The sequence below is a fragment of the Epargyreus clarus genome, unplaced genomic scaffold (genome assembly GCF_041222505.1).
Source record: "Epargyreus clarus isolate Ecla_fem2 unplaced genomic scaffold, WU_Ecla_fem_2.2 ptg000021l, whole genome shotgun sequence".
In the NCBI taxonomy this organism is placed as follows: domain Eukaryota; kingdom Metazoa; phylum Arthropoda; class Insecta; order Lepidoptera; family Hesperiidae; genus Epargyreus; species Epargyreus clarus.
This window is the reverse complement of record NW_027332228.1, coordinates 11,453,429-11,480,609: the sequence shown is the minus strand read 5'-3', so window position 1 is coordinate 11,480,609 and position 27,181 is coordinate 11,453,429. Positions and strand designations below refer to the sequence as shown.

The window sequence follows — 27,181 nt, the reverse complement described above, 5'->3', positions numbered from 1 at the left end:
GAAGAAAAATCATTAATTGTTTTCGTTAAAATTCTATACTACATGTTAAGCCAGTGGACTTAATTAAGTAAAATTTAATAAGAAAGGCAATTATATTATGTCAGGAAAGAGATTTAATTATTTTATTACTAATATTTTTATAACTCAACAAACTGTTTGTCATAAAATAAATAAATCAATGATATTTCTTATTGTCTAACAGACTGATCCTAGTGTTCTCTAATACACAACAATTTAAAACAAGCTCTATAGCGTTGTCTTGTTTAAATACAAAGATTGTATCGCTACCATCTAATTATATCATCAAACTTATTCTATAACTTTTAGGTCAATTGCGAGATTTAACTACTGAGTAACAATTGCCACCTTGTAGATCCTTTATCTTACCCTGGATATCATTTATGGCCATGATACTTTCAGGCTAAGTTGCTTCGTTAAAAACCTTTCAACTTTATTTTCTTCAAGAAATATTAAATAATGTTTGCCGTTCTTGCGTATGACGTAGGTACTGAACTATTAAATATTTAATCATTTCATAAACAATGTTCCTGGGCGAAAAAATATAACGTCAGTTTAGAGGTCTTTCATGTTGTTTGATTCAAAGTATTATTACAAGCAAAATAACAAATGTATAAATAAGAAAAGATCCAAGATGTGAAGTAAAATTAGATCAATTATTATTTTTTATGTCGCCATTTCTGCAAACGTAGATCGAAAAACGTGTTAGTTAACAATCGTGTAACTCTTTGAAAAATCTCTAAAAATGACATGTGTTTCGTTGATACAATATTTAAAAGAATATATATGTACTGAATACTGAAATAAACTATTCCATGTGATATACTATTTCGACAGCGACGCGTCCATGCCGTAACAGGCGCGCGGTGACATTAGCTGTTAAGTCATTAATAATAGTGGTAGAATTCTGGAAACCGAAACGTTTTTATTACAGATTTCTCTTCTTTCAAAATCTTTTAAATAAACTTTACTCCTAATATTTTTTATTTTATTTTTTATTTATTAACGAATAACTGATGTTCTATATATTGCGTCTTATTTTGTTGAAAAAATTGCTTTATCTCTATTTTTCACGTGTTTGGGCTTGTTGACTAGACAAAATGTTTATTTCTGAACCGTACGACTTACATACAACCTTTAGCTACGTTGCCGCTATCATAAGTGTGACTTGAAGTCACCTTCCTAAATTCGTGAAGTCAGTGACTTCAAGAATTTAGGAAGGTGCTTCGGTAACATATTAAAATCATTATTTTCTACATAGACGCGATCTACGATTTCAAGAGTGCCTAAGACGAATAAAGATATTAACGAATCTATTAAGCGTTTATCCAGCTGCACAAGATGTACTAAATTAATTGTTTAAATACATAGAAATTGAGTCCGAATTTCCTTGACTTGACAGAGAAACCTTATTAGCGCCGTACATCGCGTATGGTTTAATGGACTCTGCTCCTATTATAACAAAATTGTTATATTCGACTTATAATAAACCTTACCACTGAATGACATTCCGAATATAGTCTAAAGAATTAATTCGCGAATATACATAGTATAATTTAATATATAAAATTTGATTTGATTTGGAGCGGAGCCCAGTAGGTACACGACTGACTTTCTCTTAATAAGTTTTAGCCATAATTTATCTTAGCTATTCAATGTATTTACATAAAGATAAAAACATAGTTAATTATAAATCAATATTTTTCCAGCATTTGTTATATTAGCTACTTAACGAAATTGACCAGAAATCTTAGGCCTAGACCCAGATACATAGGTACATACATACATCCAAATCATGTCCAAGCCATATTAGAAAAAAATATTAGGTTATACAAAGAAAACCAGTCATAATTTAAATAAACATAATACTTTATTTGCATACATTCTAGGTATTTTGGTATATAACAAGTAGACTAGATTAGTGATGAGAATGATGATGAGTGGGAACGACGTGTTGAGCGTGACCTTCACGATGAACGACGGCGTTGAATCTGTAAATATATTTATAGTTCGATAAATTTATATGAAACATTGTCTGGATTTAAAAGTTGAAAATGGTGCAAATATTTAGTGACACAAATAGATAGACAATAACAAATGAATTGGACAATGGTCGTTATTATTACCCGGAGTGCTTGTCAGCGGTGTAGTCGACGCGCCTGACAGTGCCGTCAGCCTCGTGCAGGGTGTAGTAGCCCTTCACATTGTGACCATCGCGAGTCTCGTGCTGAGACTTGATGTCACCGGTGTGCTTGTCTTCTACGCTGTACTCGAACGAGTAGTGAGCAGGAGCCTGTCATTATAACGAAAATTAATATTTATATGATATATATTTTATACATATGCATGATAAATATTTGGAAGAAAAAATCGGGAATTTATTTTGAGCAGAACTTACATGATGTTCTTCATGGTGTCCACCAGAAGAGTGGCCGGATTCGTGTCCGTGATTCTGGTGAAGCACTACATTCTGAGAGGAGACAGCGTGTCCGTGACCGTGGCTATGGCTGGAGTGGTGCTCTTCATGGTGTCCACCAGAAGGGTGGCCAGACGCGTGTCCGTGAGTCTGATGCAGCACTATGTTCTGGGAGGAGACAGCGTGACCGTGTCCGTGGCCGTGGCCGTGGCTGGAGTGATATTGGGCGGTGGCTACGCCGAGAGCGACAGCGATCAACAGTACCTATGACAATAGAATAACATTTAGTTGTTATGAATTATTTAAAGGCATTTTGGCCTGTGTTTATATTCCATTACATTTTGATTTTAATAATATGATGTAAAACCAAATAACAGATAATTGGCTAGTTACAAGAAATAAATTAGTTTTATTTATCTCATTAATTTATCATAAGCCATGAGGCTTAGTAAAACAAATCGTAGTATGAGATTTTAAATAATAAAAATCGTTTTATTACTTTAAAATAATCCCTTAAAATCAGTAAGCTCAAAATTGAACCGAGTTCGTGTACTAATACCGATAGTAGTAAAAATGTAGTACCTTGGCAAACATCTTAGTAATAATCTGTTTGTTAGTCTGAAGGTGAACAAATAACTGATAATGTGTAACGATCTAATTAAAGCTTATATAGCAACTGTCACGTAAAGCTACGCACATTTTCGTAACACATTAGTAAGCACGAGTATGAAAGTCGATCAAGTTTATTACATGTATCCAACTATCTCTATAAGTGTTAATTTCATAACATTTGGGCTTTGGAGATTAGGCTACAATAAGTATTGTTTATATTTGAAAATTGCAGCATTGTAAGCAGTGATAGTCTAGTGGCTATAGAAACTCGGCCCCGTAATCGATGGGTCCGAGGTTCAAAACCTCTGATGTTTTAAAGTTATGTTCGTGTTATAAATTAATTATCACTTACTTAAGCGATGAAGGAAAACATCGTGGGGAAACACATATACCTGAGAAAAGTTAAAAGAAATAGTATGTGTAGCTAATTCGCACTTGGCCAGCGCGGCGGACTATGACCTAATACTTCTCATTCTGAGAGTGGGACAGTAATGGGTTCATGATAATGATGATATTTGAAAATTGAATAATTGAAGAGTAATCGCAAGGTGGGAATCCGTCGGATTCCAGACACGGGACCAGTTGGACAGACGCCAGTTAGCGGAGGCTTATGTTCAATATAATGGATGGATTGATGAAGGAGTAATTATTTATTTGGTTGATTTTTTATAATGACGACGTCTGCCTCACCCTTGATCAAATATTTGCACTTGGACTATTTCAAATAACTTTTTATTATTCTAGTAGAAGTCTTCCAATCTTCAAAATTATGGGTGTGAGATTTCTCACTCCTTAAAATAGCATATCGTCAATGAATTGACTGACTAGGACAAATGTTTATTGATAGCATTAATATTAGTTACTCCTTTATTAATGATTGATTATTGTAATAACTAAAAATGAGAACTGCTCATCATAGTCAGAATAATTTCAATTTCAGATAAAATTACTAATATAAACAATGCAAATTATGGCCTTAACCCCAAACCCCAAAATGTTTTGAAATTAATGCAGTGATCGTCGAATTTACGGATACATGTAATAAACTTGTTCGACTTTCATACTCGTGTTTACGGAATATGTTACGAAAATGTGCGTAGCTTTATGTGACAGTTACTATATAAGCTTTAATTAGATTGTTACACATTATCAAACATTTGTTCACCTTCAGACTACCAAGTAGATTATTTCGGAGATGTTTGCCAAGGTACTAAATTTTCACTGCTATTGGTATGCATAACTCTTGGAGTTAGTATTTTAAAGGAATTAGATTATTTTTAAAATATCTAAGAGCTTACAAGATTTGTAAAAATCTTTGGATTACTTCGTTTTAAATTAATAAGCTATAAGACGATACTTTATTAACCTGATTAAATCAAGACTAAATAAAGGATACTAATATTTGTCCTAAGCGTTCTTAGCGATTTTTCTGTTATATATTTTTAACCGACTTCAAAAAGGAGGTGGTTATCAATTCGGCCGGTATCTTTTTTTTATGTATGTACACGAATTACTCCGCCGTTAGTGGACCGTTAGTGGAATTCTTTTTTTGTTATTCCCATAGGTTTTGTTGATCGCTGTAGCTCTCGGCGTAGCCACCGCCCAGTATCACTCCAGCCACAGCCACGGGCACGCTGTCTCCTCCCAGAATGTAGTGGTGCACCACACTCACGGACACGCGTCGGGTCACTCCTCTGGTGGACACCACGAAGAGCACCACTCCAGCAATAGCCACGGTCACGGTCACGCTGTTTCTTCCCAGAACGTAGTGCTGCACCAGAGCCACGGTCATGCACACCACGCCCCTGAGGTTTCTCATCACGCCCCAGTTGAGCACCACCAGCCAGCCCACCACTCTAGCGGACACCACGAAGAGCATCATGTAAGCCCTATACATCAAGATTGTAAAATAGATCAATTGCCTTACATATAGTAATATGATATTTATATTCAATTGTACATATTATCCTAGGCTCCCGCTCACTACTCGTTCGAGTACCACGTAGAAGACAAGCACACCGGTGACATCAAGGCCCAGCACGAGACTCGCGATGGTCACAACGTGAAGGGCTACTACACCCTGCACGAGGCTGACGGCACTGTCAGGCGCGTCGACTACACCGCTGACAAACACTCCGGGTAAGAACAGCAATGTCATCACTGAATTTCAGTTGTCAGTTCATTGTTCAATGCTTCTATGGAATATAATATTATTATATGTTTGGTTTAATAATTAATTTATTTAAATCTTTACAGATTCAACGCTGTGGTACATCGTGAAGGCCACGCTCAACATGTCGTTCCTACCCATCATCAACACTCTCATCACTAATTTAGTCATATTTGTACCAAATATCTTATCTTAGAAGTAAATAAACAATATTTTGTAATATAACTATTTCTGTATTTATGTTTTTACCACCCTTATCTTCGCATTGAGTGCTAGAAATTATTTTTAATACCATGAATCTCTACTGAGATTCATTGTATCATAGTATTGGTGGATCCATAGTATGGTATTTTCGGGCGCCTAGTAAACCGCCCGAAAACACTTATTATAAATTAATTATAACAAGAATTTATTTTATTTGTTAATAGCTCTAATTTTTTCAAATATTTTGATAGAATATGCATATCGCACGTATTGACAATTATTAACATTTTTTTTCATTCCGTCCTTCTTTTCTATGGAACAACTAATGATTTCATCTAACAAATGGGTCACGAAATCTCTGAGTAAAATTCACTCCTCTTCTATGACCCAATATTCAAGCGAGTTGACTACAACAAAGAACGTCTTTCTCGGATCTATTTTATGCTCACCTTTAGCAGTATATTTCAATAAACAAGATTTTTGATTCCTAGTCCATTCATGATTTGTTTTTATTTATGCAGTCCACCTGTTAAGTGGCTACATGGGGCCGCCCATGGACATTTGTAATCAACCCCAGATAGGATTAGATATTCCTACCTGAGGTCGGCCACGGATGCACCGCTACTCCTGAGGACTAACCTGGAAAGCCTAGGAAATGTCTCCCTTACGACACCCTTCAAACCAGAACACAGCAGCGTGTTACAATGCTGTTATGAGACAGAAATAGGTGTGGCGGTGATGTCGCCTGAGTCGAATCACAAAGGTTTCTATCACCATCGAAATGATTTTTACAGTATTTTAAACGCAATCGCCATATCGAGGCATTATCATAAATACCTCTACTACGATTACGATTGTATTTTAAAAATCTGTGTCATTATCACACAAGGCATATTTAGGCTGCATGATTTATATCGATAATATTAGAAGATATAAGCCAGGATCATACACCAATTTACTACTTTTTTTATAATATAGGAGTAGCAGACGTGCATGCAGTCCACCTGATGGTAAGTGGCTACTGCCGCCCATAGACATCTGTAATCAACCCCAGATAGGATTAGATATTCCTACCTGAGGTCGGCCGTGATGCGCCACCTGAGGACCAAGCAGGAACGCCTCGGAAAAGTATGTCTCCCATACCACACCCTTCAAATTAGAACACAGCAGCGTGTTACAATGCTGTTATGAGCCGCCTAAGTCGAACCACAAAGGTTCTACCACCTTCAAAAATTATTCCTCAAAAACCTCCTCACCTAACCTCAAAAAAACTTCAAGTACGATTTGATTAATTGTCACCCCATGTGGAACATCTTCAAATCACTCCTAAATGCCTCTGATGAGGTTTAATGCAACGATTCTGACGCTTTCATTTATTTATTCACATACTGTTCAGTTTCAGAACCTATTTGTTTTGATTTTGATTTCTTAAAGCAAAATGTATGCCCTGAATTGGCATCGATAACCTACGACGTTCACCCAAAATCGACTGTCGAAAGCTGTAGGCGAGGACATTAGTGCTAGCGACAGTTTTGAAGGTGGTAGAACCCTTTGTGGTTCGACTCCGGCGGCACCACCGCCACACCTATTTCTGCCTAATAACAGCAGTGTTAGGCGATGCTGTGTTCCGGTTTGAAGGGTCTGGTAAGGGAGACAGACTTTTCTGAGGCGTTTCAGCTTAGTCCTCAAGGGTAGCGGCGTATCTGTGGCCGAGCTCAGGTAGGAATATCTAATCCTGTCTGGGGTTGATTACAGATGTCCATGGGCGGCAATAGCCACTTACCATCAGGTGGACTGCATGCTCGTCTGCTACGCTTATATTATAAAAAAAAAGTTAGCGACCGACAATGACGGTCAGAGCATTGTGATGTTTATAATGTTGCCTCCATAAGTCTAAATTTACTTGCACATATAACATTTTTAATAAAGGCAATTCATATACAAGTTAAGTCAGACACTTATCTGTTATTAGTATGCATCCTGGTTCAAACTAAAACTTTCTGTCCAAGGCGTATCTATGCTTAAAATCTATGTGTGTTAGTGATATAATAACTGATTTATCTGTAATATATATTTCTACTTTTTGATTTGATTTGATTTGATTTGATTTGATTTGACTAAACCTCATCGCCTTTTCATTTTGCGATTCGGCGAAAAGAAATATATACTAGCTGCTATAGCATACTAGCTGACCCGGCAAACGTTGTGTTGCTATATAAATCAAAAAAGACTTAAGTGTGAACAATCCTTATCACTTAGGGGTATGAAAAATAGATAGTAGCCGATTCTCAGGCCTACTGAATATGCATATAAAATTTGGTGAAAATCGGTAAAGCCGTTTCGGAGGAGTACGGTAACTAACATTGTGACCTCGTGTCACTTATTTTATATATAACATTAAATTTAAATTAATAAATAAATGACAATAAATGACAAGAAATCATTTATAATCAATAACCTTCGAAAAAACTACCAATAACACTTCATCTTCTATCCTTTGTAAGCATTAACAATATACGAACCTGACATTTGTATATCACATATATTTCAAGTTACCATAAATATTTATTTTAAAAACATCTTCCTATAACATCATATAGTATACGGTATCCATACTGCTTCCTAACCTTAACTCAATAGTCAAAATGAAACAAAATATATTAATGCGTTATATTGGTATGTAATAAACCTGTTTCCTGTCTTACTTTTACTCGGGTACTGTAATTATTTCGAAAATAAGCTTTGCTAATGATTGACTGTTAGTATATAAACTCGCATGACAATATTTTGAATTATCAGTTATTCGTTTGTTGTTGAGCAAATAAGTACAACAGTACAACTACCAACAATATGTTCGCCAAGGTACTTCATACATACTTTTCTAATGGCGTTCTTTAATTAGTTGATTTTATTTCTATTGATATTTTTTTGATCCCCCTCATGTGCGTTTATATTAAAATTTAGGTCTGTTTCATCTTATGGAACATGTCCTTTGGACATATATACAATTATGTAACAATATACAGTTTAAATTGCTCTCCAAAACTGGTTTCGCACTCAGCACTTTTTTCGACTTAATTGCAGTATTGTAACGAAAGTTTCTATGCTAGGTACTCTTGATCGCTGCTGCTCTTGGCGTTGCTGCCGCCCAATACCACTCCAGCCATGGTCACGGTCACGGTCACGCCGTCTCCTCCCAGAACGTAGTGCTGCACCAGACCCACGGTCATGTACATCACGCCCCAGTTGAGCATCACCAGCCTGCCCACCACTCTCATGAACACCACGAAGAGCATCACGTAAGTTGTTATATTTTAAAACCCCAAAATAATTTTAATACTGTTTCATGTATAACACCAATACTAACGTTCGTTACAATTTCAGGCTCCCGCTCACTACGCGTTCGAGTACCACGTAGAAGACAAGCACACCGGTGACATCAAGTCTCAGCACGAGACCCGTGAGGGTGATGCCGTGAAGGGCTACTACTCCCTGCACGAAGCTGACGGCACTGTCAGGCGCGTCGAATACACCGCTGACAAGCACTCCGGGTAATAACAGCAAACAATGATCATTGAATGTCATTGTCCATTTATTATCCTGTTATTATATTCGCTACTTACTTATCAAGTTTTATTTACTCGTAATAATGAATTTATTAAATTCTTTACAGATTCAACGCCGTCGTTCACCGTGAAGGCCACGCTCAACACGTTGTTCCCACCCATCATCAATCTTCTCATCACCATCATTAATTTATTGTTACCTGTACCTACCAAATGCCCTAGAATATAAACAATTAAATAAATTAAGGTTTTAAAAATTACCTAAGTATATTTATTTTTCCATTTTTCTTTTTACTGCCCCAATATCCTTAAAAAAAACAATTTGGTTATTTAAACTACACAACCCTAGAACTTACAATTGTTTAATGCTAACTATTAGTAATTTACAATCCCTTTGTGAACTTAGTAATCAAGTTCAGTTTAATATAAATATAAATGCTATTATGTGCTTCATACCACGTGTACTGGGCTTAGTATTACCCCGTCACACTTCATTGTATTCTGTGTTCTTCGTGTACACTTCATGTGTTCCTTACCTATATTGTTTCCATCAGATAATGGTTTATTTATTTTTTGAATCGAATAGTTTTGCATTATAAATTAAACTTATGTTCTCCAAATACATCTCTAGGTCTTTAATCTATTGTAAAACGTAAATTAAATCTACTCAACAATAACGATAACATACATACGCGAGTTGAGCGAATTAAAATGACAAGTGAGTATTGTAAGAATAATGTAATCGTGTAAAAATACTTAAGTACTCTACGACAACGAGTTTCTCGAAAGTTTCATTCTTTGTCATGCGTTTCGCCCAAACGGCTGGTCGGATTTTAACATACATATCTCTTTGAAGTGTCGTTGGTTTATGAGTATTTTTATTACAGTTGGGCGATTACGAACGTGCGGACCGAGTAATAAAAGATGACGTCAAAGGAATGTGACAATGCGGTAAAACTCAATGTCGATAAAGGGATGCCGCTCAGACGCAGTAGCTATAATTAAAAGGCGCTTTCTTTGATGATGTCTATGTTGATTACAAATGTTTAACACATAGTTTAACTTACATGTTTTACTTGCCTTATTAGATAAGTTAGGTACCTACCGTATGTATGTGAGGGTCAAAACTTACAAGTAAATTTTAAACCAGTACCGAACTGATTTGAAATGCTGAAATTTTGGATACAAATTGGTTTGGATGCAAAAAACACATACCATTCTGAGATCAATATGGCGGACGTGCCAAGATGGCGAACCGATTATTTTTTATGTGATATGATGATCCCCCTATAATATGGGTATCAGATGAAAATCTTGTAAAGGATACGAATACAAGTACCTACTTAATTACTGTATGTTGAAAGTAATCAATTTATAATGAACAGGAGATCCAACTAAAATTACTTTCTCATACGTTGCTACTCAATAGGACTTAAATAAAGCCCTTTGTTAATCATAAATAAAGTGAAATAAAGTTAATTTAAGCCGTTTGTATAAAAACACACTAATGCTAGAGTGATATTATAGGAAATAAGTATTGGTAGTAAGATTACATTACATTACAAATATTTCAGGACTCATGTATGAATCTAATCTCTGTATGTTAATATTAAATGCCTAAATGTTTCTCTTCACTGCTTATTTATGATACTTTTGTAAGTTTATACTTTAAAGTGATTGAATTCGAACTACGTACCATTTTTAGTGATGGGGGAAACCTATGAAAGTTCTATGATATCTTGCGAGATCGAATATGAGGAATATTTACATTTTTAATCCCCTCGGTGGCCTGTCTACGTAAAGTGCTACGAAAAGGACACCGGAATTAACCAAAGTATTCTTAGCGTTCTTCTTAGGGTTTAACCAAGCAAGTAATAAGCTCATCCCTCCTGCACATATTTATGACGATAATAATGCCTGACATACAATCATCCTTCCGTGTATGGCTGGATGGATGGTTGAAGCTCCCATTATCGGCTTCCACATTGTTTTCAATAAAAATGAGAGTTTATGTAGTCCATATGACGTAACATAGTGAAACTTACGATAAATGCTTCAAAGATTTTTTAAGAATTGTCCATACAGATAGACAAGAATAAAATTAGTTTTTAAATATCAAAATTATACCTTCTTTATTTTATAAAAAAACTTTTATTTGACAAATTAAACAAATTATCAGTATTATATTTAATTCATCATATTTACCTTATTCGACTCCGGAGGCACCACCGCACCGCCACACCTATTTCTGCTTAATAACAGCAGTGTTAGGCGCTGCTGTGTTCCGTTTTGAAGGGCAAGGAGACATACTTTTCCGAGGCGTTCCAGCTTATTCCTCAGGGATAGCGGCGCTGCTGTGTTCCGTTTTGAAGGGCAAAGAGACATACTTTTCCGAGGCGTTCCAGCTTATTCCTCAGGGATAGCGGCGCATCTGTGGCCGTCCTCAGGTAGGAATATCTAATCCTATCTGGGGTTGATTACAGATGTCAATGGGCGGTCATCAGATGGACTTCATGCTCGTCTGCTACTCCTAAATTATAAAAAAAGATCTTTTGATTATAAAAAAAGCATAAAATGCGACTGAAAGCCTATTTTAAAATAAACTATCACCCTATGTAATCATACAACATACGTACACAAAATATTAGTTTTTATAAAGTGATACGTATTAGAAATGGTATTCATTCATTAATCTGAATCTAGAAATGGATTTGCAATGAACTAGTTTTTTACTCTCACTACGTGGATTTCGCAAATTTGCATTGCTAATAGTTGACAGGTAGTATATAAGCTGGCATATGATTAGGATACACTATCAGTTACTTGTTTATCTACAAACAAACACAACCACAAACAAAATGTTTGCTAAGGTACATTTTATTGTGGTATTAATTTTACAAATTTCTGTTCGGATATGTGTCAGTTTCATCGAATATCTCCATTTGGCACTAGTCTCTGTAATGCTGAAAATCAGTGTACTTTAGTATTTAGTAAATTTACTGTTACTTACTTTTTTCGTAAATATTATATTTGGAATGTAGAGGTATTTTTTAAATTTTTGTATTGGCACCGATTTTAAAATGTTCTATTCCTAAAGGTACTCTTCATTGCTGCGGCTCTTGGCGTTGCCGCCGCCCAATACCACTCCAGCCATGGTCACGGTCACGGCCATGGTCACGCCGTCTCCTCCCAGAACGTTGTGCTACACCAGACTCACGGACACGCATCTGGACACTCATCTGGACACTCCTCTGGTGGACACCATGAAGAGCATTATGTAAGTTCTACAAAATAATTTATAAAGTTACTGAAGATTATTAAAAATAATATAAGTAATATAATGGTTATTTATTATTGTTATCTTAGGCTCCAGCTCACTATGCATTCGAGTACAGCGTAGAAGACAAGCACACCGGTGACATCAAGGCCCAGCACGAGACTCGCGAGGGTGACGCTGTGAAGGGCTACTACACCCTGCATGAGGCTGACGGCACTGTCAGGCGCGTCGACTACACAGCTGACAAGCACTCCGGGTAGGAATATCGTTGGATATTAATTTTTCTTCACTAAGAATGGTGCGTTGTATTAATTTCGATTGTATTAATTAATTTATAAATACTTTTCAGATTTAACGCCGTCGTCCACCGCGAGGGTCACGCTCAACACGCCATTCCCGCCAAGCACCACTAAATTATTTTGATAACATATACCTACCAAATACCCTAGCATATACGTAAATAAAATAAGTTTTTAAATCAAACATTTTTCTCTTTTGTATCTTACAAAAAGTATCAACTTACTGGCATCCCAAAAACGTTTAATTAGTGTAAGATTTAATATAAAAAATGCTTGAAGTGCATACCTACCTAAGTGTTACAATTTTCATAGGATTTTCTTAATGTGTTCAACGAAGTGGTTGTGTTCTATGAAAAAAAATGTGCAATCAATGAGCATCCAGAATGAAAAATAACTTTTTTAATAAGGAAATGATAGCAAATTTAAAAAGAAAATGTACGGTTAGTTTCCTCGTATGTAACTGTAAAGATTTTTTACATCCACAAAATTCTAATCACTCAATTCATAATTATTTTCATTACGAATTAATTGAAAAATAAATATTTTTTTTAAATAAAACAATACCAGAAGAAAACCTATCTCAATAATATACCTTGTGACCAATGAGGATATAGGATAGGATTTTAAGCAAAGATCCGATTTAAAGACTAAGTCAATATTATAGAATGTTGATACAATGAATATATTCGACCATTAAAGAGGCTATACAGTTGTGCGAAGAAGAAATTATGAGACAAATCCGTATCTGGTCTGTAATACGTCTTGAAATTTATACCTGATACTAAAAAGTATTGCCATATCCTTTCATAACGTTTAACACGTCGATTAACTTCACTAGACATTGATTCAAGAAGTAAAAAGCAAGAACATACGCTGGTACCGTCTCTACTATAGAAACAACTGTCTTAATATTAAACATTGTATTAACACCCTTGCAGGGGCGGCCATAGGGCGATGCGACCGCACCGGGCGCCATCATACAAAGAGCACCGAAAACACCCGAGCGTCACTGTTTAGTAAAGAGGCTAGGTTGTTAATTGAAAGGCTACTTAAGCTACTTGGCTGCAACTTACATATTCTATAGCATAACTATATAGGGTGCGAGCTAAAAAACCGTCGCCCGGACCTAGGAAGCGCCACAATGAAATATAGCACCATCTAAAATATTTTTTTGCTACGGGCGCCACAAAACCAGCCAAGAAACAGAAATAAACCATCCCATAGTCTAATTTCTTTTAATAAATAAAACCAGAAAACTTATGAAACTAAATATTAAACAATATTTTTAAATTTATATTTCACGTCCTTGAACCAGAAAGAAATATAATGAGTTATCTAAATAGCCATAAGTTGAATTGACATGTAAAAAACCCGTTTCCGTTCTTACTCGACTTACTGAATGTATTACGAAAAGCTACGCGTTACAAGTTTACGCTCAGTATATAAGCTTCGGTAAATCGTTACATATTATCAGTTATTTGTGTATATCCAAACAAACAAGTAGATCATATTTGACAATATGTTCGCTAAGGTATATTAATACTGATGTCATATTTTTTCATTTATTTAAAATTATAAAATCATAACTTGAACATAACTTAAAATTGTTCATAATTTTAATTTATAGAAAAATACATTGTTTTGATTATCATTTTCTATTCGGTGACTTCAAGTAACGACACAAACTTCATGTTTAAGCAGTAATATATCACTTAAGTATTAAATAGTAATGGTATGTTCCATAAAAATATTATACATAATATCTTATAATGTATATCAAGAATATGCGTAGATTCCCTTTCTGCTCCGAGCAGAATTCAGACTAAGCACAATTACACTTGAAAATGTTAAATAATTTCCATAATAATTACATTGTTCTCAGGTTTTGATGATCGCTGTTACTCTCGGCGTTGCTGCCGCCCAATACCACTCCAGCCATGGTCACGGCCACGGTCACGCCGTCTCTTCCCAGAACGTTGTGCTCCACCAGACTCACGGACACGTGCAACACACTCCTGTTATCGCTCACCACACCCCCGTCATCGCTCACCATGCCCCAATCATCGCTCATCACGTCCCAGTCATCGCCCACGCTCCCATTGTACATCACCAGCCTTCCCACTACTCGAGTGGACATCATGAAGAGCACTATGTATGTTGTAAACAATTTTAAAAGTTTCATTGTTTAATGAGTTTTAAGAATGATCAACACTAATTTATAATAATGTCGCAGGCTCCCGCTCACTACGCATTCCAGTACAGCGTAGAGGACAAGCACACCGGTGACATCAAGTCCCAGCACGAGACCCGTGAGGGCGACGCCGTGCACGGCTCCTACAGCCTGCACGAGGCTGACGGCACTGTCAGGCGCGTCGACTACACCGCTGACAAGCACTCCGGGTAATTATGGCTACTATTCACAATTTTCTGAAGCCTCACGTCTCTAAAAAGTTGCGTCAACGTTGGGAATCTTATAAATTAATTTATTATATTCTTTTAGATTCAACGCAGTCGTCCATCGTGAAGGTCACGCTCAACACGCCATTCCTGTCCATCATGAAGCCCATCACTAATTTATTATACGTATCTATACCAAGAAACCTAGATTAATACACAAATATGTAAATAAATAAAATTTAAAAACATACTTGCTTCATTTTTTTGGTTCAGTTCTGTGGTTCTGTTCTAATTTATTGGTAATATTTATTTATAATACGAAAGAAACTGAGTGATGTTTAAAAATAACTATAATACACATATTAGAATTTGTTAGTAAATATGAATTAAAAATTACAGTCTTGTTAAAATTATTTTGTAGGATTGATGAAGATAACTTACACAAAAAACGCTTTCGTTTCATTTGAAAGAGTTTGGTTATAGGATATATAAAATATCTATATCTATAAATATACTTAAAATATTTTTCCTAGAACATGTGTAACTAATATATCCATATTTGATTTCATCGTTTTATACTATATTACACTTGCTTTAATGGTGAAGGAAAACATCGTGAGGAAACCTACATACCTAAGATATGTGAAATATACCAACACGCATTTGTCCAGCGCGGTGTGGCCTAGTCCTTCTCATTCTGAGAAGAGATCCGTGCCCAGCAGTGAGCTGATGACGACATATTATTTTACTTTGGTCACATTTAATTATCTAGATTTACTTTAACTTTATGGAACTTTCTCGGGACTCCTTAATTTCATTTCCATAGGTAATCCAATCCAATAAATTACCTGAGATAAATTTGTTGATACTATGATATTTCTCCTAACTAGAGCTAGAAAGAAGAAAGAATAAAGGATAATAAAACAATTTTATCAAAACGAGTGCCGGAGTCAATATAATTATGTCTTTAAGGATATTGACATTTGCGTAAGCGTGCTCATTTATTTATTTTCATAACAAAACAATGCGGCATATGAACCACACGTAGAATTATAAAATCCAAATTAATGTGAAACTCTAGTCCCTGCGCCACCATCTTAAAAAGGGACTTAAATTTGAAAGAACAATCATGATCTCAAATTGAATTATTACTTATCTATTTTACTTACCTTTGTGTCGTAGAACCAAATTGACTGAGTTAATAACAAACATATAGAAATCAGTTGGGAACAAATTTTCATTTATAACATTTTTTTTCTGTTCAACTAACATAAAAATTACATTAAAGCATTTGATAGAAGGGTTTTTAAGTAATTTTGGTAGTTAGACAAATAAATCGAAAAACTGCTATTCCTTTATCGCATACTATTGTTATACTACTTACTATTCTTTAAAATATAAAAATTAAGCTAACGTAAACTTTACTTAACGGGGACGCATCTTGCACTGTTTTCACATAATAATGGAAGTTATAAATAAATGTAAAATCACGACCTATCTAAATTTCTAACTGCTTGAAGTAACCTTAAGTTGTTACCATTTTTCTTAAATTAGTGCGTATTGGTTGTCTATTTACTATTGATAGCTATAAAGACAAATAAAAAATCTTCTTAAGTGTTAAGATCGTATAGTTTATGTAACTATGCAATACACAGATATAAATCCTAATATCTGCGATTTTACATAAAATAATTACTAATGGTACGCAATGAAAATATACTATGATGTTTTTTTTATACACACTTAGATATACTTAGTAATATAGAAATATAAAAAATATGACACGTTCGACAATTACAAAAACACTTAATATACATATTAACTCAACAACACACGATTTTTGCAATAAACTTGTTCTCTTTTCTTACTACTACGCAAATTTCGCAAATTAGCATAGCTCGTAGTTGACACCTAGTATATAAGGTGGCATATGATTAAAATACACTATCAGTTACTTGTTCATCGCTAAACAAACACTACTACCAACAATATGTTCACCAAGGTATATATTTTATTGTGATATTTATTAAGTAAAACTTGTCGGTTAAGTGCATTCTTGAATTGCCTTCTTTCACCCATGGAGTTCATTGCATTTAAGAATTTCGTATAGTTCATGCCTCAAAATATTCTCATTAAGCTTACACTCCTTTAAAGCAATAAATATTATGTTTAATCCTAAAGGTACTCTTGATCGCTGCCGCTCTTGGCGTTGCCGCCGCCCAGTATCACTCCAGCCACGGCCACGGTCACAGCCACGGTCACGCCGTCTCCTCACAGAACGTAGTGCTGCACCAGACCCACGGACATGGCTCAGGCCACTCATCTGGTGGACACCACGAAGAGCATTATGTAAGTTTTTCATATTTTTTTCTAAAATGACTGAACACCCTTACAAATAATAAGAGTAATATTAATGGTTATTATTTTTATCGTAGGCTCCAGCTCACTATGCGTTCGAGTACAGCGTAGAAGACAAGCACACCGGTGACATCAAGGCCCAGCATGAGACCCGTGAGGGTGACGCTGTGAAGGGCTACTACACCCTGCACGAGGCCGACGGCACTGTCAGGCGCGTCGACTACACCGCTGACAAGCACTCTGGGTAAGAAAAACGTTCGAAATCTATTTTCGATTCAAATAATGATAGGAGGGTGCCAGTAGATATTTGTGACTAATTTATAAATACTTTTTCAGATTTAACGCCGTCGTTCACCGCGAGGGTCACGCTCGACACACCATTCCTGCCAAGCACCACTAATTTATTTTGATTACATTAACCAAATAGCCTAGAATATGAAAATAAAATAAGTGTTTATTTGTATGAAAACATGTTTCATTTTATATTTGTAAAAAATATCCTCTTAAAAACCCAAATGCTTATTGCAATTACAAAAAATATTAATTACAAGAAATTGGTCAAAGCACATTTATCTTATTTTGGAACATTTATCGTTTTAGTGTAGCTAAATTACTGTTTCTTATTTATCATCGTTTACAATTTTAGTCATTTGTCTGATACGAAATCGGAATATATTACATCCGAATATTTAACTCAATAAAAACGGGAACCATGTATCACATTATTGGACTTACTACTACATGGCTTTTAAGTAGCCATGAATATTTACGATTTACTACATCCACTAAAACCGACTCTGTTAACTCATACTTAATTTTATTTAAGTTATTAAACTCCTGACGTGACCCTCAGGAGTTTTATTCTTACGAGATTTAGAGCTTAGAAAATGTGGTGAATAATTTTAGAGCATTACAAGTTTGTTGATAAAGTCAAGGGCATAGTACATTATTATTCAAAAGCATAGTAGATAATAGATAGCAAGCACACAGATGCTAGAACCGTTTATTCGATACAGAGCACCAATTGTATTTATAGTAAGCGTTGAAAAGTATAGCTTGGTTTGGTTATACATTTTAATAAATCTTAAAATTTATTGAAAAGAAGCCCGAAACGTAAGTATGAAATAAAATACCAAACAACGTTTTAAAATTATACTCGTATAAATAGATATGCCCTTATTAGTTCAAGGGCATACAGCGATAACGATATCTAAAAACCCATAAGTTGAATTGACATGTAATAAACCAGTTTCCTTTCTTACTCGTACTTACTGAATGTATTACGAAAAGCTTCGCGTTACAAGTTGACACTCAGTATATAAGCTCCGTTGAAATCGTTACGTATTATCAGTTATTTGTGTATATCCAAACAAACAAGTAGATCATATTCGACAAAATGTTCGCTAAGGTAAATAGAAAATTGAAATTAATTGTAAAAAAAAAAATCATACATTTAAAATGAATGTCATAATTAAAAATATTTATGATTTTAACATATAATGTCATATTCATATTCTGTCTTATCAGTTTAATAACGTTCATTTACAATATTTTAATGCAATAAATATACAATAAATTAAAGATAGGTTTCATAATATTTATAATTTGTCCAGGTATTCTTGGTTGCTGTTGCTCTTGGCGTCGCCGCTGCCCAATATCATTCCAGCCATGACCATGGTCACGGTCACGCTGTCTCCTCCCAGAACGTTGTCTTGCACCAGACTCATGGTCACGTGCAGCACGCGCCTGTGATCGCTCACCATGCTCCAGTCATCGCTCACCACGCCCCAATCATCGCTCATCACACCCCAGTCGTCGCCCACGCCCCCATCGTACATCACCAGCCTGCCCGCTACTCTAGTGGACATCATGAAGAGCACTATGTATGTTTCAGAAAAAAATAAACTTTCTTTATTTAATCCGTCTACAGAATTATCAACATTAATTTATATTAATATCGCAGGCTCCCGCTCACTACGCGTTCCAGTACAGCGTAGAAGACAAGCACACCGGTGACATCAAGGCCCAACATGAGACACGTGAGGGCGACGCCGTACATGGCTTCTACACCCTGCACGAGGCTGACGGCACTGTCAGACGCGTTGACTACACCGCTGACAAGCACTCCGGGTAAGAATTTCTACCACAGTCAAATTTCTTAACAAGTGTCAATGCGACAATGTTGGACATTAATTAATTAATTTATCATAACCTTTTCAGATTCAACGCCGTTGTCCATCGTGAAGGCCACGCTCAACATGCCATTCCTGTCCATCATGACGCCCATCACTAATTTATTGTACTTACGAACCAAGCACCTTAGACTTATAAACATTATTTAAATAAATAAAATTTTAATTTAAATCACATATTTTTTTAATTTTTATCTGATATAAACTTGAACTCATCATCATCATCACCATCAACCCATTACTGTCCCACTGCTGGGCACGGGTCTCCTCTCGTAATGAGAAGGATTAGGCCATAGTCCACCGCGCTGGCCAAGTACGTATTGGTAGACTTCACATACCTTTGACATTTTTTTTAATTTCACAGGTATGCAGGTTTCCTCACGATGTTTTCCTTCGCCGTTTAGCAAGTGATAATTTATTTCTAATTCGCACATATCTTTGAAAAATCTTGGACCCCTAGATCGAAAGGCCGAGTTTCTTAACCACTAGGCTATCACTTCCTTGAACTCGGAATGATGCAATTTAATATGAGCAAAACAATACCTGGTTAAAGAAAATACATAGAAAACCACGTAAATTGATCTAAATGACGTTAAGAAATAAGCAAATAATACTTAGACTCATAAGAATGTTTAATAATTAGAATACTTAAGAATAATCTTCTTAACCTATAAATAAACTATTATTATTTATTACTGACCTGTACAATAGCGCATATTATGAGAATATTATTTTGATGCGCCGGACTAAAAGTCGCTTAACTTTGGCCAGAAAAAAATGGTCTTGCCGACATACCTACGTTACGGCTACGAAACCTACGTTACGGCTCTGCTTTGAAATAGATATTTTATTACCTTAAAAAAATATTGGCATTGACTACTAGATATCTTATCACCTTACAAGTTTTATTGCCATTGACTGCTACTGCCATAGTACTATTTTTTTTTATAACATAGGTGTAACAGACGAGCATGCAGTCCACCTGATGGTTAGTGGCTATTGCCGCCCATGGACATCTGTAATCAACCCCAGATAGGATTAGATATTCCTACCTTATGTTGGCCACAGATGCGACGCTACCCCTAAGGGCTAAGCTGGAACGCCTCGGAAAAGTCTGTCTACCTTACCACACCCTTCAAAACGGAACACAGCAGCGCCTAACACTGCTGTTATTAGGTAGAAATAGGTGTGGCGGTGGTGCCACCGGAGTCGAACCACAAAGGGTTTTACCACCTTCAAACACTTACTACTAACACTTTAGCGATAGTTGCGTATGTTATCACCTTGTCACTTAAATTACTAAACAGACGCTTATCTGCTGCCGTTCGGACATTCAATTTGTTGTTTAATAGATCGACAAGCGATTATATAGTATTAGTATAGATGCACCAGTACGAGTCATCGTGAATTTTTCGTCTGTCCCATTAACTACTACTTTATCTGTAAAGCTATTAGTCACTAAAGCGGCAGTAGCCATCGGTCGGCCAACCTAAACCAATGATGTATGTTAATAATAAAAAGATTATCCAATGTTAATCGAAAACCGGAACGAAATGTACATAGAACTGGAATGAAGAAATATCTTACAATACCGTTAAAATCAAAACGCATTAACACTATACAAGGTACGACTGAAGTAGGTTTTTTTTTGTTTTGTTTTGTTTTTTTTTTACGAGGGGGAAACCTTCATAAGGTACCCGGTGCCGTGGGAGCGATGCAGGGTTAAGTGGGATTCTTACCGCATCGAAACTCTCCCCGGTGGCCGTCCTCGGCGCTGCGTAGAGGGCTCCGGGATCTCCAAAGGAACGCAACCGAAGCCCTCTTAGCGCGTTGCCCCGTCGGGCTCCGCCCAGGTGAGATTGACGCTCGACACACAGTCAAACGAACAGAAAGACAGGCAGGCTTTCTGCCTACATATTGGAGGTTTCATAATAGGATCTCGTTCTTACCCTTTGGGAGCGGAAACATAAATAGGAGAGTCACAATAACTTGTTTTAAAATATAACAGCAAGCCGTAGCAATATGCATTTTGTTTTAATGACCATGTCACATAAACAAAAAACACCTCTCCTTCTAAATCTCATATCTCCTTTATATTATATCAAATTAGAAGAATATTCGACTAGATGCATGGAAAACTTAAGAAATATTCTCATATTGAAACGAACCATATCTAATAATCATTTCTAGGTATTAACTAATACGACATGCGTATTAAAATTGCATTGAATCAATTTATAATCTAAGTCTAACGCAATCTAATTTATCTGCAATAAACCAGTTTTTTTTTTTACTCTTACTTATTGTATGAATTTCGCAAATTCATTTGCTTATATTTGTCAGCTAGTATATAAGGACATATGTTATTATGATACGTTATCAGTAACTTGATTATCTCCAAAGAAACACAACCACTAACAATATGTTCGCTAAGGTATTATTTGTGTATTGATTATTTAAAGAAACATTGTTTATATGTGTATTGTGATTCAAAGTGTCAATATCGTCATCTAATGCCAGGTTTAGATACTTGCCGATGACAGACGAATAGACAAAAGCATGAGTATAAATATAAATTACCTACTCAAGTGGATTCGGTATTTGCTACGACGCTCTTTTGCCCACCGTCAACGGAGTACGCGTCTGACGTCGTTCACAACGTTTACATACTCGTCATACACTAACACAATATAAAACATGGACAAGTATTTTAAAATGTTTTATTCTTGAAGGTACTGTTGATCGCCGCCGCTCTTGGCGTTGCCGCCGCCCAATACCACTCCAGCCATGGCCATGGTCACGGTCACGCCGTCTCCTCCCAGAACGTGGTGCTGCACCAGACTCACGGACACGCGTCTGGCCATTCCTCTGGAGGACACCACGAAGAACATTATGTAAACTCTACAAATTAATTTATAAATTATTGAATATTCTTACACATTATAGAAGTAATATTAATGATTATTAATATCTTAGGCTCCTGCTCACTATGCATTCGAGTACAGCGTAGAAGACAAGCACACCGGTGACATCAAGGCTCAGCACGAGACTCGTGAAGGTGACGCTGTGAAGGGCTACTACACCCTGCACGAGGCTGACGGCACTGTCAGGCGCGTCGACTACACCGCTGACAAGCACTCCGGGTAAGGATAACGTCCAATATATATTTTTCTTTCTTAATAAAAAAATATGTTGGATATTTTAATTAATTTATAAATCTTTTTTTCAGATTTAACGCCGTGGTCCACCGTGAGGGTCACGCTCAACACGCCATTCCCGCCAAGCACCACTAATTTATTTCGATTATATGTACTACCAAATACCCTAGAATATATGCATATAAAATAAGTTATGTAAATAAAAACCTATTGGAATATTCTTCATATTTTATAAAAAAAATATCTCCTCCCTAAACACTGCATTAATCAGACAAATATGTATTTACAAAAGTTGTACAAACCGCATACTTAATACAATGAACTTCACAACACTTGCCAATCAATTTTTATTAGATTATTGGACAGGATACGCATAAAACGGCGGCTACAGAGGTTAAAAAGCAAATCAGTACGTAGTCATATAACATAATTAAGAAGCAACTTTTAAAAATTATCCACAAACACTCTGAAGTATCAACATTGTTATTATGTGGAACACCTTTAAAACACCAAATGATAGTGAATATTGAAAATCATGCAATGCACTTAACTATATCTCGTGTGCGGTTGATATAACCGTCAGCACAATTCTCACGAGTTATGTGATGCATAGTGCAACCACTGAAACTACATTGCCTACAATGCCCCGAGCGCCAACAGTCTCAATATTGAACATTGTAAAGTCAACTTTGTACATTAAATTTAATACTAGTAATAAAAGAAATAAAAATTATTTATCAAAGATAGGTTACATACGTTTTAAAATCAATTTTATTCATCTGCAAATTAAACAAGAGAAAATAACAATTTTTTATAACTTACATATCGATAAGACGATAATGTAGATTCTATGTATTTTCACTGTAACAGCAAATATTTTAAACTTCTTTCCTGTTTTCTTTCTTACAAATCAACAAATCAGGTTTATATGTCCTTGAACCGAAAATAAATATAATAAGTAATATATCTAAATAGCGATAAGTTGAATTGACATGTAATAAACCCGTTTTCTTTCTTACTCGTACTTACTGAATGTATTACGAAAAGCTTCGCGGTACAAGTTGACGCTCAGTATATAAGCTCCAGTGAAATCGTTACTTATCATCAGTTATTTGTGTATATTCAATCAAAGTAGATCATATTCGACAATATGTTCGCTAAGGTATGTTATTAATAAGCCATAAGTGAAATACAAAAAATAGTTAAATACAAATTAAGTAAATTAGTAAAATATATATATTTTTAATTAACCTAAATACAAATACAAATACAGAATAACAATTTTAAAAGTAATTTTAAAAAATAGCTTTATAAATCTCTTTCGAAGACTTAAAAAATGTGCTGTATACATGTGCTATAAACTATCTATTGAAGATTTGATGAAATTTTAATTGTCAAGATATTAACGTAATATTTATAATACCCCTAGGTACTGTTGATCGCCGTTGCTCTTGGCGTTGCTGCTGCCCAATATCATTCCAGCCATGGCCATGGTCACGGTCACGCTGTCTCCTCCCAGAACGTTGTCCTGCACCAGACTCACGGTCACGTGCAGCACGCGCCTGTGATCGCTCATCATGCTCCAGTCATCGCTCACCATGCCCCAGTCATCGCTCATCACGCCCCAGTCATCGCCCACGCCCCCATCGTACATCACCAGCCTACTCACTACTCTAGTGGACACCATGAAGAGCACTATGTATGTTTGAGCAAAATTAGAAAGATTCGTTGTTTAATCCGCTCATAGATTATCAACATTAATTGACATTTATATCGCAGGCTCCCGCTCACTACGCGTTCCAGTACAGCGTAGAAGACAAGCACACTGGTGACATCAAGGCTCAACATGAGACACGTGAGGGCGACGCCGTGCACGGCTTCTACACCCTGCATGAGGCTGACGGCACTGTCAGGCGCGTCGACTACACTGCTGACAAGCACTCGGGGTAAGAATGGCTACCATTATCAATTTTCTAGACAAATGTCAATTCTAAAACGTTAGGCATATAATTAAGTCATGTATCTTTACAGATTCAACGCCGTTGTCCACCGTGAAGGCCACGCTCAACATGCCGTTCCTGCCCATCATGAATCCCATCACTAATTTATTTTATTTATAATATATTATGTACCAAGCCCCGTAGACTAATAAACAACTATGTAAATAAATAAGGTTTTAGAGATACTTCATTTTTTATTTACTATGAGGAACTTAAGCTTTCTAACTCTTTCACAAAATTTATTGCATATAGAATATTAAGCATTCAGGTTTCCTGAAGTCTTTCTATACACGAATAATAAAATGCATCTGGGATTTCAACCCCCGCAACCAGCACGATAAGTTGGAATTTAAACCACTAGGCTTAGTGGTAAAAATTCGATGATTTTCATTATCATCACGAAATGTCTCAATGTATCAAACTGCGATGTTAAGCTCATTGTGTAAAATAATAAATGATATTACAAAGATTTTAATAAGCAGGAGATAAACTTTTCCAAGTGACAAACCTCGGAAAAAAACAGTTTCTTATAACAATATTCTGTCTCTAAAATAAATCAGATAAAATTGATCAACGCTCCACGAATTCTTTGAATAATTTACCGCCCCCTCCCTGTAGGTTTCTAGTCCGTACGAGTGAGATTATCGTCCAATTTGCGAAAAACTAAATAGTCTACATAAATAACTATCCCCAAATCAAAATAAATAACATGTACTCGGATCTATACATTACTCTATAGCAGCGTTTCCCAGCCCTTTTCAGTCCACGGACCCTTAGGAAATCAAGCACAGTTTTCACGGACCCCCTTAATAAAATAATCAGCAAAAAAAAACGGATTAGCTATTTATTTTAGTTATTACAGATACAAAAAAAAAACAAATACAGAAGGTAATTATAACTGTTTATTACGAAAAATATGAAAAAAAAAATTAATGTGAAGGTTGGTGTTGCTTTTTTGCAACTAAATCAGTGATATTCGGGTTGATGTTGCTACTAAGGTGAATCTCAAATCAGATTATACTTGTAATCTGTTTCTGTATTTATTTTTTGTATAAACAAGAGTAGTGAATGCCTTTTCAAGTAGGTATGTGGTTGAAAAAGCAGTACCCCCCAGGGGTCTGCGGACCACAGGTTGCGAAACCCGGCTCTATAGTATCATAATTATAACACAACAATTTCAATCCACTTAAAAACTACTTATATTAAAAAAAATTACAAGTTGATTTTATTTAACAACATCTTTCCCTTTTTAAATATTTGCACACCAACGCAATTTTAAACGGCCTTAATCCAATAACCATAATGTAATGAAATAAATAATGTCAATTTGACATGTAATAAACTTGTTCGCCTTTGTTAATTGCACTTACTGAATGTATTAATACGGTCGATTAATACGGTCGATTAAATTATTTTCATTATCAATTAATGATTTTCAATTTCTTTTTTATAAATTTACAGCGAAACAATAAATTACATTGATTGATTTTCAATATATTCTTAAGAGACATAACAAAAAATCTCCGTATTTTAAGACATATTTTCTCGAAAACATAATATTTGTTTATAGTTTAATTTATTTTAATTAGTATAAATATCCTCTTAAAATAATTTACACAGTTACAAAAGGTGTTTTAATTTCTCATCATTATTATGAATGGCAGAACCTGTTGGTAACTGAATTTTCGGTGTGACATAATATTATTTTCTCACAGGTATTATTGATCGCTGCTGCTCTGGGCGTTGCTGCGGCCCAATACCACTCCAGCCATGGTCACGGTCACGGTCACGGTCACGCTGTCTCTTCCCAGAACGTTGTACTGCACCAGACCCACGGACACGCGTCTGGCCACTCCTCTGGTGGACACCACGAAGAGCATTATGTAAGTTTTAGAAATCAAAGTGTAACATGGTTAAGCCTTTTACGTATCAATAAGAATAATCATAATGATGATTGTTTTTATCGTAGGCTCCTGCCCACTATGCTTTCGAGTACAGCGTAGAAGACAAGCACACCGGTGACATTAAGGCCCAGCACGAGACTCGTGAGGGTGACGCCGTGAAGGGCTATTACACCCTGCACGAGGCTGACGGCACTGTCAGGCGCGTCGACTACACTGCTGACAAACACTCCGGGTAAGGATGACGTCCTGTATATATTATTGTTTGTATGTTATATCAAAAATTATGAAATCGCTTTAACTAATTTTAACATAACAAATTTTACAGATTCAACGCTGTCGTCCACCGCGAGGGTCACGCTCAACACGCTGTCCCTGCCAAACACCACTAATTTATTTTAATTAGATGTACCAAATACCCTAGAATATATGCAAATAAATTTAGTTTTTTTACGAAACACTTTTTTTCCTTTTATTACAATCCTAAATGCATTCAATCATTAATCTTTAGTTCAACAATTCATGTAAAAGCATACCTAAGACGGTGATTTTCGATAAATTATTTTTACAGTTTACTTTCCTATCCACCGTTCTCCACCTCTGTGGAAAATTA

At 35.8% G+C, this 27,181-nt stretch overlaps 6 protein-coding genes across 6 annotated transcripts in view; 5 read left to right on the top strand and 1 right to left on the bottom strand.

Annotated features, from left to right (window-relative positions):
* LOC140750853 (cuticle protein 7-like) overlaps window positions 1–12,746 on the top strand; it is a 48,147-nt gene extending 35,401 nt beyond the window's left edge. The window contains exon 4 of the mRNA XM_073084578.1: window positions 12,613–12,746. Within this exon, the coding sequence (XP_072940679.1) occupies window positions 12,613–12,676 (64 nt within the window). The 3' untranslated portion in view covers window positions 12,677–12,746. The remainder of the gene's footprint in view (window positions 1–12,612) is intronic.
* Window positions 1,937–3,028, bottom strand: LOC140750797 (uncharacterized). The gene is made up of 4 exons (XM_073084518.1): window positions 3,017–3,028; window positions 2,504–2,698; window positions 2,145–2,311; window positions 1,937–2,009 (listed from the first exon to the last, which is right to left on the bottom strand). Exons 1-4 carry the CDS (start codon window positions 3,026–3,028, stop codon window positions 1,937–1,939), a joined length of 447 nt encoding a protein of 148 aa, XP_072940619.1.
* LOC140750796 (uncharacterized) lies at window positions 4,242–9,175 on the top strand. The gene is made up of 7 exons (XM_073084517.1): window positions 4,242–4,253; window positions 4,611–4,928; window positions 5,019–5,185; window positions 5,303–5,315; window positions 8,531–8,719; window positions 8,805–8,971; window positions 9,094–9,175. Exons 1-7 carry the CDS (start codon window positions 4,242–4,244, stop codon window positions 9,173–9,175), a joined length of 948 nt encoding a protein of 315 aa, XP_072940618.1.
* Window positions 12,747–14,048: 1,302 nt separating the features above from the next.
* LOC140750852 (uncharacterized) lies at window positions 14,049–24,617 on the top strand. Its single transcript, XM_073084577.1, has 12 exons — window positions 14,049–14,093; window positions 14,445–14,714; window positions 14,796–14,962; window positions 15,063–15,123; window positions 17,141–17,308; window positions 17,395–17,561; window positions 21,913–21,943; window positions 22,242–22,403; window positions 22,486–22,652; window positions 23,281–23,344; window positions 24,097–24,366; window positions 24,447–24,617. The coding sequence occupies exons 1-12, from the start codon at window positions 14,082–14,084 to the stop codon at window positions 24,615–24,617; spliced, it is 1,710 nt and encodes a 569-aa protein (XP_072940678.1). The 5' UTR covers window positions 14,049–14,081.
* On the top strand, window positions 18,641–19,636 carry LOC140750879 (uncharacterized). Its single transcript, XM_073084605.1, has 4 exons — window positions 18,641–18,725; window positions 18,931–19,200; window positions 19,281–19,447; window positions 19,538–19,636. Exons 1-4 carry the CDS (start codon window positions 18,714–18,716, stop codon window positions 19,608–19,610), a joined length of 522 nt encoding a protein of 173 aa, XP_072940706.1. The 5' UTR covers window positions 18,641–18,713; the 3' UTR covers window positions 19,611–19,636.
* Window positions 24,618–26,376: 1,759 nt separating the features above from the next.
* Window positions 26,377–26,960, top strand: LOC140750888 (cuticle protein 7-like; the record flags this gene model as incomplete). The annotated part of the gene is made up of 3 exons (XM_073084615.1): window positions 26,377–26,550; window positions 26,637–26,803; window positions 26,897–26,960. Coding segments are annotated over 3 exons (405 nt in total), but the record flags the coding sequence as incomplete, so codon positions are not given.
* Window positions 26,961–27,181: the final 221 nt, after the last annotated feature.